Raw genomic sequence first — 18952 nt, 5'->3', positions numbered from 1 at the left:
CAAGCCTGGCACGCAACTTGTTGTCAGAACTGACTTGGGAGTCACATTTTCACAACTTACTGGAAAAGATCTACACCATAAACAGACATAGATGTTTTTCTCAGGAGTCATCACACTTTTTTGCTAATGTCAGAGTTTAGCAGCACACCTTTAACCTCTGTGTAAAGATAATAGTTTTGTTGTTGGGTAGTAGTTCAGATGTGAATAATAAGTGGTTGCTCTAGCGGCGATACAAGTAGTTTAAAAAGCCATTGCACTGCTCCTATCTGTGTAGTGAGAACCAGCTGGACCTTTTCTCTTGGTTCATCTTGAATCACTTTCTGACACACACACACACACATGCAGATGCATGTATTGTATGAAAAGGCAGTTGTATATACACTGATGCACAACAATAAACTGGTGATCATGTATACTGTAAATGTGTTAAAAGCACATATACAGATCCGCCAGCAGACATATGCTGATGCTTGCTCAGAGGCCTTGGCTTTAGATCCTCTTGCCAAGATCATATGGGGTGAGCTACACAAGTATTTGGGGATGTTGAAGTCAGAGGTAACATCCTGGCAGACACATGGACAGTGAAATTCCAGTCACCACAGCCTCTAACAAATCATCTCTTCCCTCACACATCCATAACCCCCTTTGTCAGATCAAAGACTGTTGTGAATCATTACACATCCATACATTTGGACTGTTTTATCTGTTTGCATCTGTATCCTCTCGCTTTCCCATCAAAACTGTTTTTGGTCTCTTGTCACTTCTCAGTCTCACTTCTTGTCTCACGACTAGTCGTTTCTATTTACAAGGCTGTTGTGAAAGAGGAAGGCTGCACATGGGACCAGGATGTGTTTTCACTGGTGCGACAGCAGTAAGGCTCTGGGTTCATTAAGGCCGTGCCCTCGACCCACGTGAAGCTGGTTTTAAAGGTGTCAGACAAGACAGAGGTACGTCATCCCGCTCTGCTGAATTATGGCCTGAGCTCGTCTTTGATCTGAGGCAGGTCATCCCTCTCTCTCCTCCTCTGTCTCACTTCATTTTGTTGTCTCTGCCTCTCTTTTGCTCATCTCTCAGGGGGTTTTTGGAGGAGCCATAGAATTCCCCTCAACCCCGCTGAGTGTTGAGTGAGATACACATGAATCATTTACCAGCATCCTCAGGGAGTTATAGAGTTTTGATGATTATTACTGTTTATATTTCCATATCAAAACATGTTCACAGATCTTTCTGAGGTTTATATCTCATCAGTCAAATTCTACTTGTATGGCTAAAGCTCAAACTTGTAATATCTCTTATACCCAAAACAGAATTACATGAAAAAAAGACTATGCAGCTTTTTAAAAAATTAAATTCATTAAAGTTTGTGTTTATAACATTTTCCCACCTTATCACATTATTTACACACTATATTCTGACTGGGAGTGAATTCAGGAAGCCGGAGACCAGAGCAACCTGTCCTCATCGTCTGCTGCATGCCTCTTTTTTTTTTTTTTTTTTTTTTTAATATTAGCTTATACAGTGTATGGAAAAGTGCTGGTTAGAGGCCCCTCTTGTTCTTTTTCTTCTTGTGATGTGTGTATATGTGGAACCTACCTCAGAGACGCTGTGCAGGATCAGCCTCTCACTCTGCAAGTCTCCCCTGGGCACAGAGGCCTCCTGCAGCTGAGCCAGGGAGCAGAAGGTCAGAGGGCATAATCAGGGAAAGTGTGTGCGATTGTGTGTGTTCCACTACATGTGCATGCTCCTTTTAATGCCCTTGCACCTATTTTAGCATTATATTCATATTTGCATGTGTGAAACAATCACCCTCTTTATAAAGACGTTGCATGATCTAAACTAGTTTCCCAGGGTGAGAATGAAAAGCTCTGCACTGAGTAAAAGTAATGTGACAGTCACCATTACCAGCTGGAGCCAAAACACTAAACAGAAGGTCACATATAGGCCAAAAGAGCTTTCAAGAGAAAATTAGGATACATCCCAGTACCAAGTGAACACTCTTAGTTCTGTGTGAAAAATAGTTTCCTAACAAGAGACAATAATTCAGTACACTTTGATTAATGAACGTTGTTTCCTTAATAAGGAGTTGTAGTGTAGTCTAACAATGTCATTTATTGTAGTTTTTTTCATAAAACAAGCAGTAAATGTGTGATTTCAGTATTGTTAAATAGGTATAACTTTCCTTAAAGTAAGACATTAAAGTAAACCAACCCTTTATATACAGAATACTATAAGAAATATCTTGCAAAAAAAAAAAAAAATGCCCCCCAAGGGCAGCTTTTTTTTTTTTTTTTTTGTCTCCTGGTCCTTTTTGTCAATAACAATAAAGCGGCTAGTTAAACGCTATTTTTGCCTTTTATAGGAGTTAAAGAACGTTGGCTGTAGCCAAAAAAACACCACACAACTATTACCGTCTCGGAAATCTGCAGAGGTGAATCAGCTGGTTTGGACATTTTGGCAGTGGATGAATTCAGCTCTGTAATCTGAGCCACCTGTGCGCCGCGCTGTGCAGGGAAAACATGACAAGACAGATGAAGAGGTGGACCGCTGACAAAACGCTTGTAGACGTTGTCCACTGGAGGTAGAAACCGGAGAGCTCCTCGGTTAGTTTAAGCCTCCTTCCTGTTTGACTTCCATATTATAGAACTGTGAGAGTTCACAGACTTGGTTCGACTACACAACAAGTGGATATATTTCCCTTAGGCCGATGAGTTTGTGCGCGAATCGTCCTCCACAGAGCACCTTACTCCACACTGCAGTGAAGCCATCGTATTTACTGTACTATACATGGATGCGCTGTGTGCACAGACGAGAGGCCTTACGGAGAGTAGCTGCACTGTGGCACTCGGCCTCAACCCTCCGAGAACCAAGGCATGTTACACAGAAGTCAGTTCAGTAGTTGAATGAATGCGTAAGGGCTAATGTTTAGAGAACGTTGGGGGGTTTAGACAGAGAAGATATGTTGTTAAAACTCTTTACATATCAGGTATAAAGGACACATGAATGGTTATGGGTGATTCGGGACAATTAGAAGCATTACAATAAATAATGAATCACTGGTTGATACTTAGTTGGATCATAAATAAAGCAGAAATGCTCTGGTTAATGTGCAAACAGATCAATCGAACGAAAGGACACTTTCCGTGGTTTCTGACTGTAAATAAGAGCCTTGTTTCAGTCACATGAAACCATGACTGCTCCCTCCTGCTTATTAGCGCACCAAGACACTAGCTCCCGCTCCGCCCTGTAAACCCCTCCCCCTCCACTCTCAAAACTATTTAGCAACTGAAACTGGGATAAAGTTTCCAGAAATATTTAAGGGAAAAATTTGCGAGAGTAGAATCGTGCCAACCTTCAGTTTGAAACCACTTTCTTCTAAGGTGAACAGCAGAGAAAGAGAGAGGCATCTTGAATCCCCCTCATCTTCACGGATATCTATACATTTTGTAACCACGGCTTCAAAGGTGGACAGCGTTTTTTCCTCTTTATCCCTGCATTTCTTCAAGAAAGAAATGGAAGAGGGCTCCAGTTCTCCGGTCTCCCCTGTGGATAGTCTGGTGACCAGCGAGGAGGAGCTGGACAGACAGCAGAAACGCTTTGCAAGGAAGAGGAGACACAGCAAAAAGTCCAGCGAGGAGAGCAGCAGCAGCAGCCCGGGGCCGGTGAAACGGGGCAAGAAAACGAGTCCGAGCAGCACTCAGTCTTACGAGGAGCTGCAGAATCAGCGGGTCCTGGCCAACGTCCGGGAGAGGCAACGGACTCAGTCTCTGAACGAGGCCTTTGCGTCTTTGCGCAAAATTATCCCCACGCTGCCGTCGGACAAACTGAGCAAGATACAGACACTGAAGCTCGCCTCCAGATACATTGACTTTCTCTGTCAGGTGCTGCAGAGCGACGAGATGGACAGCAAGATGTCCAGCTGCAGCTACGTTGCGCACGAAAGGCTCAGTTACGCGTTCTCGGTGTGGAGGATGGAGGGCGCTTGGTCTATGTCAGCATCTCACTAGCACCCAAGGACCTTGACTTACAATGCCAAAGCGGTGGGTACCACAAGACCGAAGCGAGGATAATCGAATTGTATTAGTATTAAAAGCAGAAGTAGTAATGGGGGTTATTATGGGAAGGGACAAGTAGTGGCTTAGCAGCGGAAATCAATCGCTCATGTAACAACAAACAATGAAGAAACAGCATGTGAGGAGGCACCTCGCATATTTTAAATGGTCTCACAATCAAATCCCCTCACAAATCCATTGATTCTTCTCTATCTATGTTCTGCTAATTGTGAATAGTAGCGTGGTGGCGATTTAGTCACGTGTCTTCAATGTGTCATTTATTATCTATTGCCATATTTCCATGTGGATTATATATATAAATATATATTCTGAACGGTCAAACAGCACAGCTCGACTGGCTATGTATCAAAATTTAATGGGCTCCAAATTTTGCCCGAGCTTTGCACGCCTGTTATGCGTGTGCCAGATGTCGTAGCGAGGCCTCAGCATCCTGTCAGCCTGCCTGCGCGTTCGCAGTTGGGGTGCTGCTGTGCGCGGCCTCTTGGTGACAACTGATCAATCATATTCCTTGTTGATACTTTTAAGATTCCACAAGGATCCAGTCAAAGCTAAACCCCTAAGTCCAGTTCAGGATGTGGAAAAATGAACATCATTTATTTTGAGAGGGGGATTAGACGGAGGGAAGTGGGAGAATTAGTACAAATAGTGGTTTTGGAACATTTACACCTGTCAGACCCAATGAAGGATATGCCTGTCTGTTTCTGTCGCTTCTATTTGTTTTTACCAGGAACGCATTAAAGCAGCCTGTTGTGACTTGTGCAGTTAATCATTATTTAGTCTGTCTTAGCAGCATTTTATAATGAGGGGGTAAAAAAATGACCGAAACACAGCTGTGGTGCCAACACGCGTCACCTATATCCACAACTGAATGCTTTCCTGTATGGAGACCGCAGGAATGGGCAGCTGGACCCCAGAGTTCAAGCCAGTACAAAACAATAAAACAGAGGCCTGTATTAAGACGCAGCCAGAATTTCAGCAGGTTGTTCCGCAGATTTACAGCCTGGTTTGTTTCTGTCTAGATAAAGTATGACTCTTTAAATTCAAGATATCGTTGTGACAAAAGACTTGACAGCTGAGTGTAAACTTTGTTGGAGCTGTACTTGTGTTTTCCCTTTTCATTTGCCTGCTTTAGGGGAACTAAACTGTCACTGTCTTCTTCATCACAGCAATAAGTTACAGCAACGTCCATTGTAAATCTAAAATAATTCAACAGAGGCCCTCGCCATGGCTGTTATGAAGAAAACAAAGACGCAGGGAGTGAAATGTAAGCTTCTGATTTAAGCCTGACTAAATAAGAGCACACAGTGACACGGAATAACAGTGCTCCGTTCAGATAACCCGGAGCAGGGTTTGTTTAGGTCTCACGGCTCTGACATGTCGTCAGCAGACCTCCCAGTGTCTTATAAAGCCAACCTGCTTCCCTGGGCACAGAAGTAGCTTCATTATGGTGATTAGCGTAGGCACAGAAAATTTGAAGGCTTTTATTTTGAGTACTTTTGAGTTGAATTGATCGCCATAAAGTGGAAATGAAAATAGAGCATTAAACGTGTGGGTTGGCCTTTTGTAGGAACTAGACGGACGTCAGTGGCCTTCAAGCTCCTTCCTTTTTCTTTTCTTGATCTGTGGCAGAAAAAAGCAGCCTGAGCTCCAACAATAAACATTTTCATGTTGCTGCATTGATTCAAACTGGCAGAATGCAAACAAATATGTGGAGTTTTTCAAAATGAAAAGTGAAAATCGTAACCTAAGTGAACTTTTGTTCAAGCCGATATTTCAGTAATAACTTTGGTTTCAGTGTTGCTCTGGGGAAGGTTGGATTGTTTTACCACTGTCCACTAATCCGCTCAAAAGGGCCTCAAACTAAAAGTCAGAAACGCTTTTATTCCGTTTAGCAAAATATTTTATTTATTTTTTAAAATGAAATGATTTGTATTTTTCTGTAGCTTTAGGAATAAAACCATGTCTCCATACGGTTTTGCTCAGCTCTGTGGCTAATAACTGATTCATTAATGACTTCCCATAGGAATGAACAAAGTGCCCTCGCAGAGACGCACATTGTCAACTTACAGTATCTCTTATACTCTTCTTTCCTTCCACTATAGACTGTTTACTTCTACAAAGTATGAAGACCAAAGAGATTGTTGAAGAAACCCAGTCGACCTCAGAGGCAAGGCGTAATGTGACCCACAGCTACAAGCTCTTAGGGAGACTGTGTGGATGCAGATCGGTCCCGCTGCTGGAGACGTGTTGGCGCACTGGGCCCTGCGACGTGTGGAGGCCAAAGATGTCAGCGCTGGGACACCCTGTGTCAGCAACGCCACCGTTTTAGCGTTTGTTGGAGGAGATATATTTTGTTTTTCAAAGACTTCAAAACCAAAGTATGAATTTAAATATAGAAATGAATACATATTGTACATAGCCGTGTAAGTACGACGGTATCCCGTAAAAGGACCGATGCAATTTAGAGGCACTCCCTGCATGGATTTTATTTCATTGAGTTTCTTTAGCAAGTCTCCAAAGGTCCGTCAATTGTATGTTTTTTTAAGCTTATTTATTAAAACATATTTTTGAACAAAATGGTTTTTTTCTAGCTGTAAATGTTCATGTAGTCCAGCGGAATAAATTCCAACCAAATCAACGCCATGCACGTTTCCTTTGAACGTCCAACAACATGAAGCAACTCAGTTATTTAGACCAACGTGAAGCAACGTGGCTGTTAGATTAATAACAATAAGAAAAAATACTAACACCATTTCTTTCACTGCTGGGTGCGAGACGTTCCCTTCGTTCTTGTTATGGAAAGGAAAAGGCAAATTAAACAAAACGAACACAAAAATAGGCCCCAACACCGGAGGGAATAGGAGCCAGGTCCAAAGTCAGGCTTAGAAAATGCTGGTCCGCTTGACATAACGACTAATCCTGCCAAATCACGATGCCTTTGGACTCCAGCGAGCAGGGAGCCCCAGCAAATGCAGATAAGGACAATAACTCGCAGCCCAAGTAGACTGAAGACATTCCTTTGAATCTCTCCATCTCCTCTTAAAACATTCAAGTTGTTTATATCTCTTTTCCCCAGACGTGGTTAGATGCAATCTAAACGGTGAAAGGGCCTCATTGTTAACGCGGGGCTGTTTCGGCTAAACTGTGCACCGTGGGTCTGCTGCTGAAACATTTCCTTTACACTTCTAAAGAGCTCAGTTTTACCACCAGCAAAGCAAACATTCCAGTCTCAGTAGACCTGTGGTAAGTCTTATGTCACAGCGGAGATGGATGCAGAGCAGGCGACACTTTTTGTTTGAGGGAAACCTGCATTACGACATTCAGGAGATATTACATTTATACAGTAGCATGATGCTGCTATAAAATCATGATTGCTTTTCACTGGTAAACCTACACTTTTATAGAAATATCACAATATTTGACAGTTTGGCTGATGTCCTCTGGGCAGTAGATGGTGTATGAGGGAGAAACTCCTGCAGCCACAATGAATTTATCCTCCTGCTGGTTTGTGAACAGCCAAACTCACATTATCCACTGATTTACTAGAGTCTACACACACATGGGGAAATCTGAGCTTTGTGATGCAGAAGGCGTAGCTATGTTAGAATGCTGCATTTTACTGTCTCCAGAGTGACACTGGAGTTGATGGGCTTCAGTGATGCTCACCAGGTTGGCTACAAAGGATGGGCGACCGTGGAGCAGTGGGTAGAGCAGTCATCTCCCAACCAAAGTATTGGAGGTTTGAATCTCGGTGCCTGCAGTCCACACGTCAAAGTGTCCTGAGGCAAGACACTGAACCCCTCAAGTTGCCCCCGATTGTTAAAGCCATCGGTGTAAGTTGGCGCCGCAGATGGCTGCCTCAGTTCTGTATCAGAAACAAATTCCTTGTGTGTGTGTGTGTAACATACTTGGCCAAATAAAGGAGTTTATCCTTATAAAAGGAGAATCACCTACTGTAAATATGTTTCAAGGCTGTAATTTTTAAACTGAGGGACATATCTGACACTGGTGTGACACAGATCTAGTCATCTCTCCCAGTTTGGGAATGACATCATCCTCCCTGCATGTATGGCAGTAAATGTAAGTAAAGCCTTGATCTGCACAACAGTGATGAACAAAGAAATCACATGTTCTGTAAAAGCTGAATCAAATTTCTGTTCCCTTTTCAGTAATTATTTACAAAACATCTGAGCAACAGCACGAGATGTATGTTCTCATAAAGCTTTCAAAAAAACTTTTCAAAGATAAACAAATGCCACAGCACTAAGTCAGGTTGGCACAGTGGCTTCAGATGCTGTTGGGCAGCTTACCTAGCCCAGCTTATCTACAGGAGCCTGTCTGATACCTGCTCATTACCCTCTGCCCTCACAGCTGGGCAGCACAGAAACACCCAGCAGTGCGAGACATCCAGATGTTCCCCATAAAATCAGATGAAGAAAGCTACAACATTTTAATTTGCAGTAAAAAGGGACTCTCTCAGACAATCTCAGACGTTCTTCTGTTTGTCTGGTTTGGTAAAAAATACCAAGGTTAAACTTATACCACTTTGGAGGCTGATGCCAATCTGTGTGTGTGTGTGTGTGTGTGTGTGTGTGTGTGTGTGTGTGTGTGTGTGTTTGAAAAAGATAAAAGCCACCTGTGCCACCTGCCACCATGGCAACACACACACACACACACACAGTAGTTGTCAGACTTCAAAAACGCCTCAGGAATTGATCTTTCTTTCTCCCATTGTATGATGTGATGGATCACTTCATCAGGTAATTGTTAAAACTGAAGAAATGGGGAGAATAATTGATATTGTTGTTATTAAAGTAAATTAACTTTTGGCAAAGACATTCATGGCAGTTTTCATATGTGTTAATTAATTAGTTGTATTACAGCCAAGAACATGTTTTATACCTGTGTTCAATTGTTCCAGGTAGCGTCTTTTTTGTACTTCCATATTTCACAGTGAAGCCTCAACCGTTATTTACTCCCTACGTATTAAAGGTGAGTGAAATCTTTAAGCTTGCTGAGGTACTGCATTGTGTTCCCTAAGAATACCACTTTATTTGCCATTTGCAGTGAAGACAGACGTACCAAGTTATGGGACTGGTGTGTGCGGACAATGTTACATCTATCCCAGTGGAGCAGTGATTCTTGATGCATATGGTAAACCGATGAAACTTCACAAAGAGCAGGGAGAGTGTGATGCCTCTCATACTCTGCTGTCAGGCCTGCGTGGATGAAAAGGAATCAGAACAGGCTCTGGCCTTTTTCTTCAGCTCGTCTCCACATTTCCTTCATTCCACCATTGAATCAGGGTTCTAAAGACTCTGATGTTGCACATAAGGACCACGCCACATTATCACCAGAGAAGACTTCACTTCACCTAAAGAGGGTGAACTAACAATATGATACTGATTCATAGCTGATTACTGTTTATTCTATCTTGAATTTTTTGCTTAATTAACCTGAAATGTATGTATTGAACTCGGTGACTTCCATTAACCAACCTTCTTCTCTCAGTACGTCTAGGTTTCTTTCCAGATATTGGCCCACAGCCTCTGTACAGTGCACACCTGCTGCATGTCCGTCAGCACACTGTGTGACTCGACCTGGGTTCATTGAGGTCCACTGAATGCATGTCATCCTCTCACCTTCGAAAGCCCACTCTTCACCACATCATCACCAGGGGTTCTCATGGGCACTGGAAGCACAGGACACCGAACTGGAAAGGGAAATAGAGTTGTAAAAACCAGGATTCTTACATGATACCGACAACACATCTACGGTGCCATCTCTTCCTGTATTATATTATTGTTTAGCCACTTTATTACAATTTACTATTGTGTTATTTTATTTGATTGGTCTTTCTCTGCAGACTTTTGCTGTTTTCATTAATTAATTAAAGTTTATAACGTATGTGAGCAACGTCTGAGCTGTCAAGTTGTTTGAGTTCCTCTGCATGGGATCACCCAGAATCCTGGCATGCAGAAACAGCAAGGCTATGAAATAAACTCCTTTTTTGCAGCTACTTTGAATCATATCCTCTGTGTGTGATGTAGAATTTATTTGTCTTTCATGTCAAACTGTCCAAACAAACAAAGGCTTTGCAGATTCATTTTGCATATGCTGCTTCAGTTGATATTTGGACTGGGTGGTGGTCAACAATTATAGGCAATAAATAAATAAAATGACTCAATAAAAAGACAGTACTGTGCACAATGTGAACATAGACTTTAGCTGGCCAGGTTTTGGAGAATATGTGTGGGAATGTGTCTGTAATGCATTACTTTTTATGTGTTTGTGTAACTTGGCTCTTGGCACTGAGCCTCAGAGCACATCTCCTCCTCTGGCATTGTCCACAGTCCATCTGGTCTCATATTACACACACACATACTGTACACATGCGCCAAGTGCAGACCAACTTCTGTGGCCAATATCGATGTTCTAAGAACTGCTCTGTTTCCTTCATCTGCTCCATTTCTGAATAAATCAGCACTCACCCTTTGTATTTCTCCACTGGCATATGTGCTGCAGCGAGGATGCTAATTCACTGAAATGACAGAAGCAGTGGTCGTTGCATCTACAGTTAGAAAAGTCAAGTTAGAAAATACTGACTGGTGACAAATTAAAGGAAAAACCTGAATAAATGAATGGTCTCCTCCAGGATGATGATGCAAACAGTCACAAGGCATGAGGGCTCACTGATTGGTCTGATGAGGATGAAAATGATGTGAATCAGATGCTGTGGCCTTCACAGCCACCAGATCTCAACCCAGTTGAACACCTATGGGAGATTTTGGAGCGACTTGTTAGTGCTTCCACTGCCATCACCAAAACATTACATGAGGGAATATTTTTTGGAAGAACGGTGTTCATCCCTCCAGTAGAGTTCAGAGACTTGGAGAGTCAATGCCAAGGTGCACTGAAGCTGTTCTGGAGGCACATGGTGGCCCAGCACGTTACTGAGACACTTTATGTTGGTTTTTACTTTTATTTGGCTGTGACTAGCCCCAGCCTGTGCCTCTCATGTATTACATAGCCTTGAGCCTTTCACATATTTTCATAAACTCTTCTAATGATGATTAATAACAACAATTATCCAGTCCAACACAGGGAAAAGAAACCTTGTCAGTATCTTAAGTCCAATAAAAAAATTAAAGTTCAGTAAAGCAAAGAAGACGACAGGAAACCACGCCTCTCTCTGGCTTTTACTTTGTGAAAGTCTAGCGCTTTCACACAAAGCCAGTGACAGTGTCATTTCCATGTTTATTCATATGAGAAAAATGGATACTGCTGAGAAACTGATTAGAATTATATGCTTCCTGTACTTGAGTATTTTTGATTTTGTGTTGTTAGAAGAGTGTGAGGTTTTGGGAAATACCTTCAGCATTCAGGTGAGTGTTGCCAAATGAAAATATGGGGTTAAAACAGTGGGCATGTATCAATTCTGTTAGTTAGTGGTAGAGTTACCTCTGTTGCTCAGGAGTTTGTAGTACATGAGAAGCTCAAGCTGGGGCTAGTCTGTATGTATCCTTTTTATCCTAACAGTATGGCCTAACAGTCATTAGAGCTTTTCTAAGCAGTTCAGATGAAAGATGGCATCTCAACAGGGAAACATTTTCAAGGCTTTACTTGTTAATGAGTCTTGTTATGCCTATAAACACTCTCACTGAGCTGGTTCTGACATTCTGCTTTGGACTTGACATTACTGAGGGATTATAATTTTGTGATAAAAACTGCTGACTTCACAGTCTAGAGCCCCCAGCACATTCATTTCTCTCTCCCTCTCTGCATCCAAGATTTAGTGACAGTTCCAGCATCCTCCTCACCATCAGCGGTGAAACTCAATTTGTCTCCAGGCTTGGGGAGGAGATGAGGGGTTTTGAGTATGTTTGTTGGGTGACATGTGAACATTCCCCTCATGCTTTGTGCTTCATTAACACCAGTGATGACCACTGGGGTCAGCAGAGGTCACTAGGTCACAGCAGTTCACCCAACTTTCTCATAAGAAGTGAAAAGAGCATGCCTAACTGGCTCCACTTAGGATGCTTACTTACCCCTCATCTCATCTCCCCTCCCACCTTACTTCCTGCCTATCTTCCCTCCTCTCCTCTACCTTCCCTATCTATCTTACCTCCTCTCTATCTCCCCTCTATCTTCCCTCCCACCTTATCATTCCTTAACAGAGAATCGAACCCCGACCTGTCGTACCACAGTCAGTGGTGTTAACCAATCATTTGAATGAGAAATAATAGCTTGACAAAACCTGACTATTTAAAAAAGTATAAAGGTTATAAAAAAGAAAAATACAAGCAGAATGTCCATAAACATGTTGATACCTGCTTGATATGGCTTTCGTAGCTGAAAGTATGCTGAAGTTATTCAGTGCTGAAAAACAGATGGAATAATATATAAATAAAGATTTGGATAACGTAGTGCGGATGCTGAGTCAGCAGCATCCACACAATGACAAAGCTTCTGTTTTCACTGAAGAATTTTCACAAGATTGCAATTTTGTTAAATTAAAAAACATAATCAAGTAAATGTTTACACATCATAAGAGTAAAAATGCATCTAATACTGTTGCCAGACTGATCCTCAAGATGTAACATATGTCTGGTGGCAGGGTTCAAAACGAGCAAAATCAAAACAACATATTAGAGCTTTCAAACCTAAGTCAACAGTACAACCTCATGTTTAACCTAAAACTGTTCATATTGCAAACAAAGAGCTTCAGGAAAGGTTTTTGTGTCACGATTCTGTCTCTTCTGCTTCCGGTAACATGCTTTTATTCTGACACCACTTCTGGTCTACGTTCTCATTTCAGCTATGGACTACATGCACCAATCAGTGGTTATTATTTGCACCTGTTGACACCCTTTATAGTCACCTTCCTCCCACCAGGAAGCTGCCAGATTGTTCTAACTCATGTTCAGACTTTCCAGCATTTCTTCTCGTACCTGTTATTCCAGCTCTGACCCCGGATTGCCTTGTGTCCACCGATTACTGCCTAACCATTCTGATTCTGATTGTATTCTGTGCATCGACTTATGGACTTCCCTTACTGACCGATCTTCATGTGGATACCTTGGGTGTATGTGTGTTTGCTGGCTCTGACCCTGGACTGGAATTATCAACCTCAGAGTGATACATGTTGAATCAGACTCCTGCACTGTGTACAGTTTGTGACCAGTGCTCTGATTAGACAGTGTTCAGCTTTTACTTATCTGACCTTATAATTGAGTTCACCCTCAACATTATCAGCAGCTTTACATGCTGCCTGTGACATTTGGTCTAAAATAAAGAATATCGATAAAGCTCAAGGCCTTCTTTACATGGCCTTCATCAGAACAAATCCAACTGAAGATCATTTCACATACATGGACTTTAAATGACCTCATGCCATGGTTTGTCACCATTTAACTCCAAAATAAAAAACATATAGTGTAAGTAAGAACAGGCACATGTTTGTATTATTTTGAGTACAAAGAGAAGATGCAAAAGATAGTTTGGGTCATGTTGGTTTGAGGGGAATACCACTCAGTATCTCATGTGGTAATGTGTTCCTCATGTTTTACCATAGGGGATATTTAACATAACTTGTTTCTTCCAGAATAGTTTAGCCTGAAGAGGAGTTTTAGAGGCACTTATGAGTGGAATTGAGGCTGGGTATTCTGGTTCATCCTTACAATGAAGCAAAAGTCTCTGGCAGCACAAGCTGCCGGCCATCACTGAACTGTCTACGGTCGCTGGTACTCTCACTTAGCAGTGACCCAGCCTCAGTGTCCTTTTGGTGTGAGTATATGCTCACCAGACTAAAACATGCAGCAGCAAGGTAAGCAAACACTAAGGATCAGAAGTCCCAAGTAGTGGAACATCCAATGGAAAGAACAGCAGTGTCATCACAGACTGCCTCATGTATATTTCCATTGTTTCCAAATCCATGCTTGAAATAAAATAAGTGAAGGGAAACTAAAAGTTATATACTGAATTGGTTTGAAATGCCAGCAACAAACTGACTTGTGAACAGAGCCTTGCACAAAGCTTTTCTGTCTTTCTAGATTTCACACTTCTACCTTAAATGTTGATGCTCAACACAGATGCCTCATCGTCCATTTTGAGTCCGTCAAACCTGCAATTATAAAGCACGGTGATGAGCACAGCTGGAAAGATGAGGCCTTTTTTATGCATATGGGTGGCTGGGTAATGACAGAGCTAAGAGATTTCATCCCTTATTGACATTTCAGCCTTTTATTGTGGGAAAGCAGGGATCATCTTGAGGGCTGGCCTTCAGGAGGGGGGAAAGTTCAACTAGCAGGGCTCCACCTTTTTGCAGACCTGACCTTACGGAGAGGTCAAAGGGGTCATCTGTTGGTACACAGTAAAGATGACGAAGATGTCAGTGCCTATGGTGAGCTAAAGGTGAGACGGCCAGTCTGTGTATCAACAGACACGGTCATTAGGGCATCATCGTCCACAAAGAGACCACATTCCCGGCTTGAACTCATCCTCTATTTACTCCTGGAACTCTAAAGGTCTTTTCAGCTTTTGTATGATGGTCAGTAATGTCCCTTGAGTCTCCATTTATTCTCTCAAGGGACCAGAGATGTGCTCCTTTTCATGTGTCTTAGGCTTTCTAGGCTCATCACAGTCTCTGTCAACCATGGACATGTGAGATACCATCCTGAGTCAGAGGCAGTGGTATTATTTACACTGTTGCTCACTAAACTCAGACTTTGACAGGAAAGCAGTGGAATGTGATGACGGGAGGTAAGGCGTGATTGGTTTTGTTTTCTTTTGGACTGTTGTTTTAACATTAGTTCCACCTCCAACACTGATTCACTACTGTTTATTTGGACACTAACTCAGACCTCTGACCTATCCAAATGGGTGGCTAATCCCGGTCAAAACTACTGTGGGGCCCTCACTCCCATTCCTTCACTGGTGCTTCCCTCTGGACTTAAAGGGGAGCAGCACCAATTTTAACACATAAAAGTGTGTTGTTGGACAGTACTGCACATGTGATGTTGTACAAAGTCTTTTGTGGCACCAGAGGGAGCTGTGCAAAGTCAGATATATTGCCTCAACTGATGTCACTTGAGTCAGAAACAAGTCACGATGCCGAGCCTCTGCGTGAGACCAGCGGCTCGAGGCTACGTTAGCTGCTACTAGCATAACATCACCACATTTGTGACCAAACGGTCCGCTCTAGCACATACCTTAGTTACACCCAGTGTACATTGACTGCTATCTTAAAACAATCAAAACACTTCAACCTTGAGCCCAACAGTGTTGAACTGTAGAAATACAAAATGTAACTGCTACAATACTGCTTTAAGTATAAGCTAACTTGCACAATGAAATGTTAATTGGATGTTAAATTGAATGGGTGTGTGGCATGTACAGTACACAAAACATTTATCTGCAATGCTGTGACAGTATCCTTATTGTGTACAGTATTAGGACACATGCACATCCTCAACATCTGCCGTTATGCTTGACAGAGGGAAACATGCTTGCTTGCCAGAGAATAAACCTATTCTTTGCAATGAAAACCAGAATCCAACATGATCAACATAAAAACCAGTCCACTGAAGTTTTTTTTTTTCCAAAACAATACTTTATACTGTGAATGTCAAAGACAACATGTTACAGTGAAGGTTCCAGAGAAAAATGTACTATTTCTGTAACAATGGTGGAACAAGTCAAAAACATAACAGATAAAAAAAGAATATGCATTTTATACATATGTAAACCTAGAACTGCTTTTGAACCACAGTGGTCATAGAGATAACTGGCTTATTTATTGGAATGGACAGCCATAACAACGACCAGGCATCTGGATGGAGCCCTTTAAGAAATCCAGATGTGGCAAAGAACCAGTCTTCCTAAAAGTCCACCACAGTCACATCTGGCCTGGTGCAACTGTCCATTCAGTTGTTGCAGTTTACAAAGCACCCCCCAAAACTCGTTTTCTACATAAATACAATAAAATCTATTGTCTGTGTTATAAGGGCTAGATTACATACCCCCACCCCCACCCCCGCTTTTTGTGTTTGTTTTGTAAAATATTCTAACCCCCCTTCCCAGTGAAAAAAAAAAAAAAAAAAAAAAAAGGAGACAGTTCAGTACAGTGAAAGTAGTAACATCCTTCAGTGCTCGATCCCTCGTGCTGATATGTAATATGAGCCAGAGAGACAAGTAGGCAGTGCATGCAGACATACAGATTATGCAGAGAGAAAAGACAAATGGAATGGAATCAGACCAGGCCACCTACATAAACAGACAGCTCTTGGACCTAAATGGACTGAACTATGAGGGTTAAAAGAAAAAGACTCACCTCCTCCTAATAAATGGAAATTATAACAACACGGAATGTTGGTGCCTTTTTTTGTTACTGTACATTGTGTTAAGACTAACAGTGAAGACAGAGTAGCCAGAATGTGCTAGTTTTGGCTCCATTAAAGAAACCAAAATATTCAGCAGTAGAAAACCTATGACTGGCACTGTTGTCCAAAGGTTCTGAGAATGGGCTGGGTGGAACTGGGTTACCGAAAAGCATCTGATCCATGATGCTGACATGCATAGGGCTGTCAGCATGTCTCAGTGATATTCAGGACAGTCTGATCTTCAGAGTCCAACCACAAATACCTCGGTATAATATGAATATGGTCCTAGGAACAAATTGTACAAAAAATACAAGACACAGTGATGAGCTTCAGTGGGTGTGAAAGGGAATGTATAAAAAAAACAGCATATCCTACACATGGGTAGAAGTCTAAACCATACAAAACAAAACTTAATATGTGATGCTCTGGGTCAAACCTTCTACCCTACAATATACAGACAATTTATTGCTCGTTAGCACATTTTTCTTTGTTCTTGTAAATATACAAAGTGGAAAAAGCATAAAGCAATTTGAAAATGACCCCTGACCCCTCTGTTCATCTACAGGCTCCATAGAAAAGGATCCCGTGGAGGTGATTTAGAGACATGTGAAATCAAAGGTGCATCTACAGGATGAGAGCATCATTGTGCCATTAGAGGTCACATTCATTCAGTCACAATGAGAACATTCACTCCTTACAAGTCTGATTAGGATTAAAAAATGATTTGGAAATTTTCAACAAGTATAAATTTCTTCTTGAGACACAAATATTGTTGAAAGGTATGTGGGCTGCAGCAAGGATCAAGCATCTGATCTTTTGGGTTCAGGACGGTCTTGTCAAACACCAGGACACCCAGAAACCCAGAGTTCTCATTTAGCTTGTGAGTGGAATTACAAATGTGAGATGAATGAATTGAAAAGCAATATTCATTTATAAATAAAACTAAGAAAAATAAGTAATGATCCAGTGGAATCATTTGTGAGGCCCATCATAGTGAGTCAATGCAGGAGAGTATCATGACTATGTTCCAATTCAGATCCAGCCATGTCCTTTCAAAGATGTCAGAGGATAAGACTGAAAACCTTCCAGGAAGAACAACAAGTGTAAAGAAATCAATCACCACTTTGGTCATTATTTGGAATTTCAATCTCAAATGTCTTAAAAATACTTTTTGGTGCCAGCCAAAGTGTGTGGAGTAGTATGGAAATGTGAGGCTGAGTGGAGGGCAGAACAGTGTTATGGTATAAATGGAATGGAGAAAGCCCAAAACTAGTCATCAGTGTTAAGAGACAAAAAGACAACTAGTAAAATGCTACTCAGCACGTAACTAACTGTAACCAGAGACGACAAACGGTGCCTTCAGTAACACGGTAAAAAGGCCAAAAGGCTAAAAGAGCCATGAAAAGTATCATTTCAATACCAACTTCAAAAACAGGATCATAATATTTCATTATATATAGATATATATATCCCCCAAAAAAATCATCATCATCATGTGATGTCCACTAAAAACAGAATCTGAACTCTCATATGTTGTGAAGTCAGTTTTACAATGTAACAGAGAACCAGGGAGGGGAGACTGAGCAGAGTGTACAAAACAAAAGCAAAGCACAAAAGTAAGTCACTGGAGTTCACTGAACGGCCAACAAAACCAGAGAAGCAACATGGATGAGAGGAAAAAAGGACTGACAAAGGCAGAGCACTCAGTGACAAATGTGTGGCAGGAACACTCAGGTCATCAGTGTCATATGTACAGTCAACACCACAACATGATTAGCTTTTTGATGCAGCAAAGACAGAAGGCAGTTGCCCAGAGGCCACACAAGTTGGAGGAATGGTTACAGACAGGAAGTGCACTGGCTGGCAGAGTACAGAAACAGACATGTACATTTTGTAACAAGGAAACATGTTTTACCAGCCAAGATGTACAACCAGGTTGTACTACAGTATATCTAGCTGGTGGCCGGTGTGTTGTATGGTGTGGCTACTAGGCTTGAGCACTGGTAACCAGGTCAGTTTAAGTTTCATTTCAAATAAGTAAAAAAACTCAAATTCAATAAGCAACAATGAAACTCTGGCCAATCTCTTACCTCCTGTTTTCTTAAACATTTATATTTAAAGCTCATTTCAAAGTATTCAGATCTGCCAGGCAGGTTTGATACAGTATTCAGTTTTAATATATCAATACATGTGAAATTAGAGCAGAATCTGAGCTACATGTGCCGTGTAAAGTTAAAGATTCTGCATGGCCTCATCCCAGAGACTGAATCACTGTCAAAAAAAAAACTGAGGATAAAAAGAAAAAGTGTTTATATGCTTGAATATTTATAAAGAGCAGCTTGTGCTTCACTGTATATGAACAGACATACACACACCTGCCTCATAGCACCTAACATTTGGGGAGCAGATGTGCTTAACAAGGGCTATGAGATGTTAAACCAGCTGTCAGAGCCCGTTGGGAAGACCCCTCCAGAAAATCCCAGCTAGTATGGTTGTCCACAG

The 18952-nt window shown here is 41.7% G+C and overlaps 1 protein-coding gene across 1 annotated transcript; it reads left to right on the top strand.

Moving 5' to 3' along the window:
- Nucleotides 1-3391: 3391 nt before the first annotated feature.
- twist2 lies at nucleotides 3392-6581 on the top strand. The gene is made up of 2 exons (XM_020611074.1): nucleotides 3392-4037; nucleotides 6173-6581. The coding sequence occupies exon 1, from the start codon at nucleotides 3510-3512 to the stop codon at nucleotides 4002-4004; it is 495 nt and encodes a 164-aa protein (XP_020466730.1). The 5' UTR covers nucleotides 3392-3509; the 3' UTR covers nucleotides 4005-4037; nucleotides 6173-6581.
- The last annotated feature ends 12371 nt before the right edge of the window (nucleotides 6582-18952 follow it).

The sequence above is a fragment of the Monopterus albus genome, unplaced genomic scaffold, assembly GCF_001952655.1.
Source record: "Monopterus albus unplaced genomic scaffold, M_albus_1.0 scaffold109.1, whole genome shotgun sequence".
Taxonomy (NCBI): domain Eukaryota; kingdom Metazoa; phylum Chordata; class Actinopteri; order Synbranchiformes; family Synbranchidae; genus Monopterus; species Monopterus albus.
The sequence above is the reverse complement of the archived record's forward strand: the minus strand, read 5'-3'. Positions and strand labels throughout refer to the sequence as shown.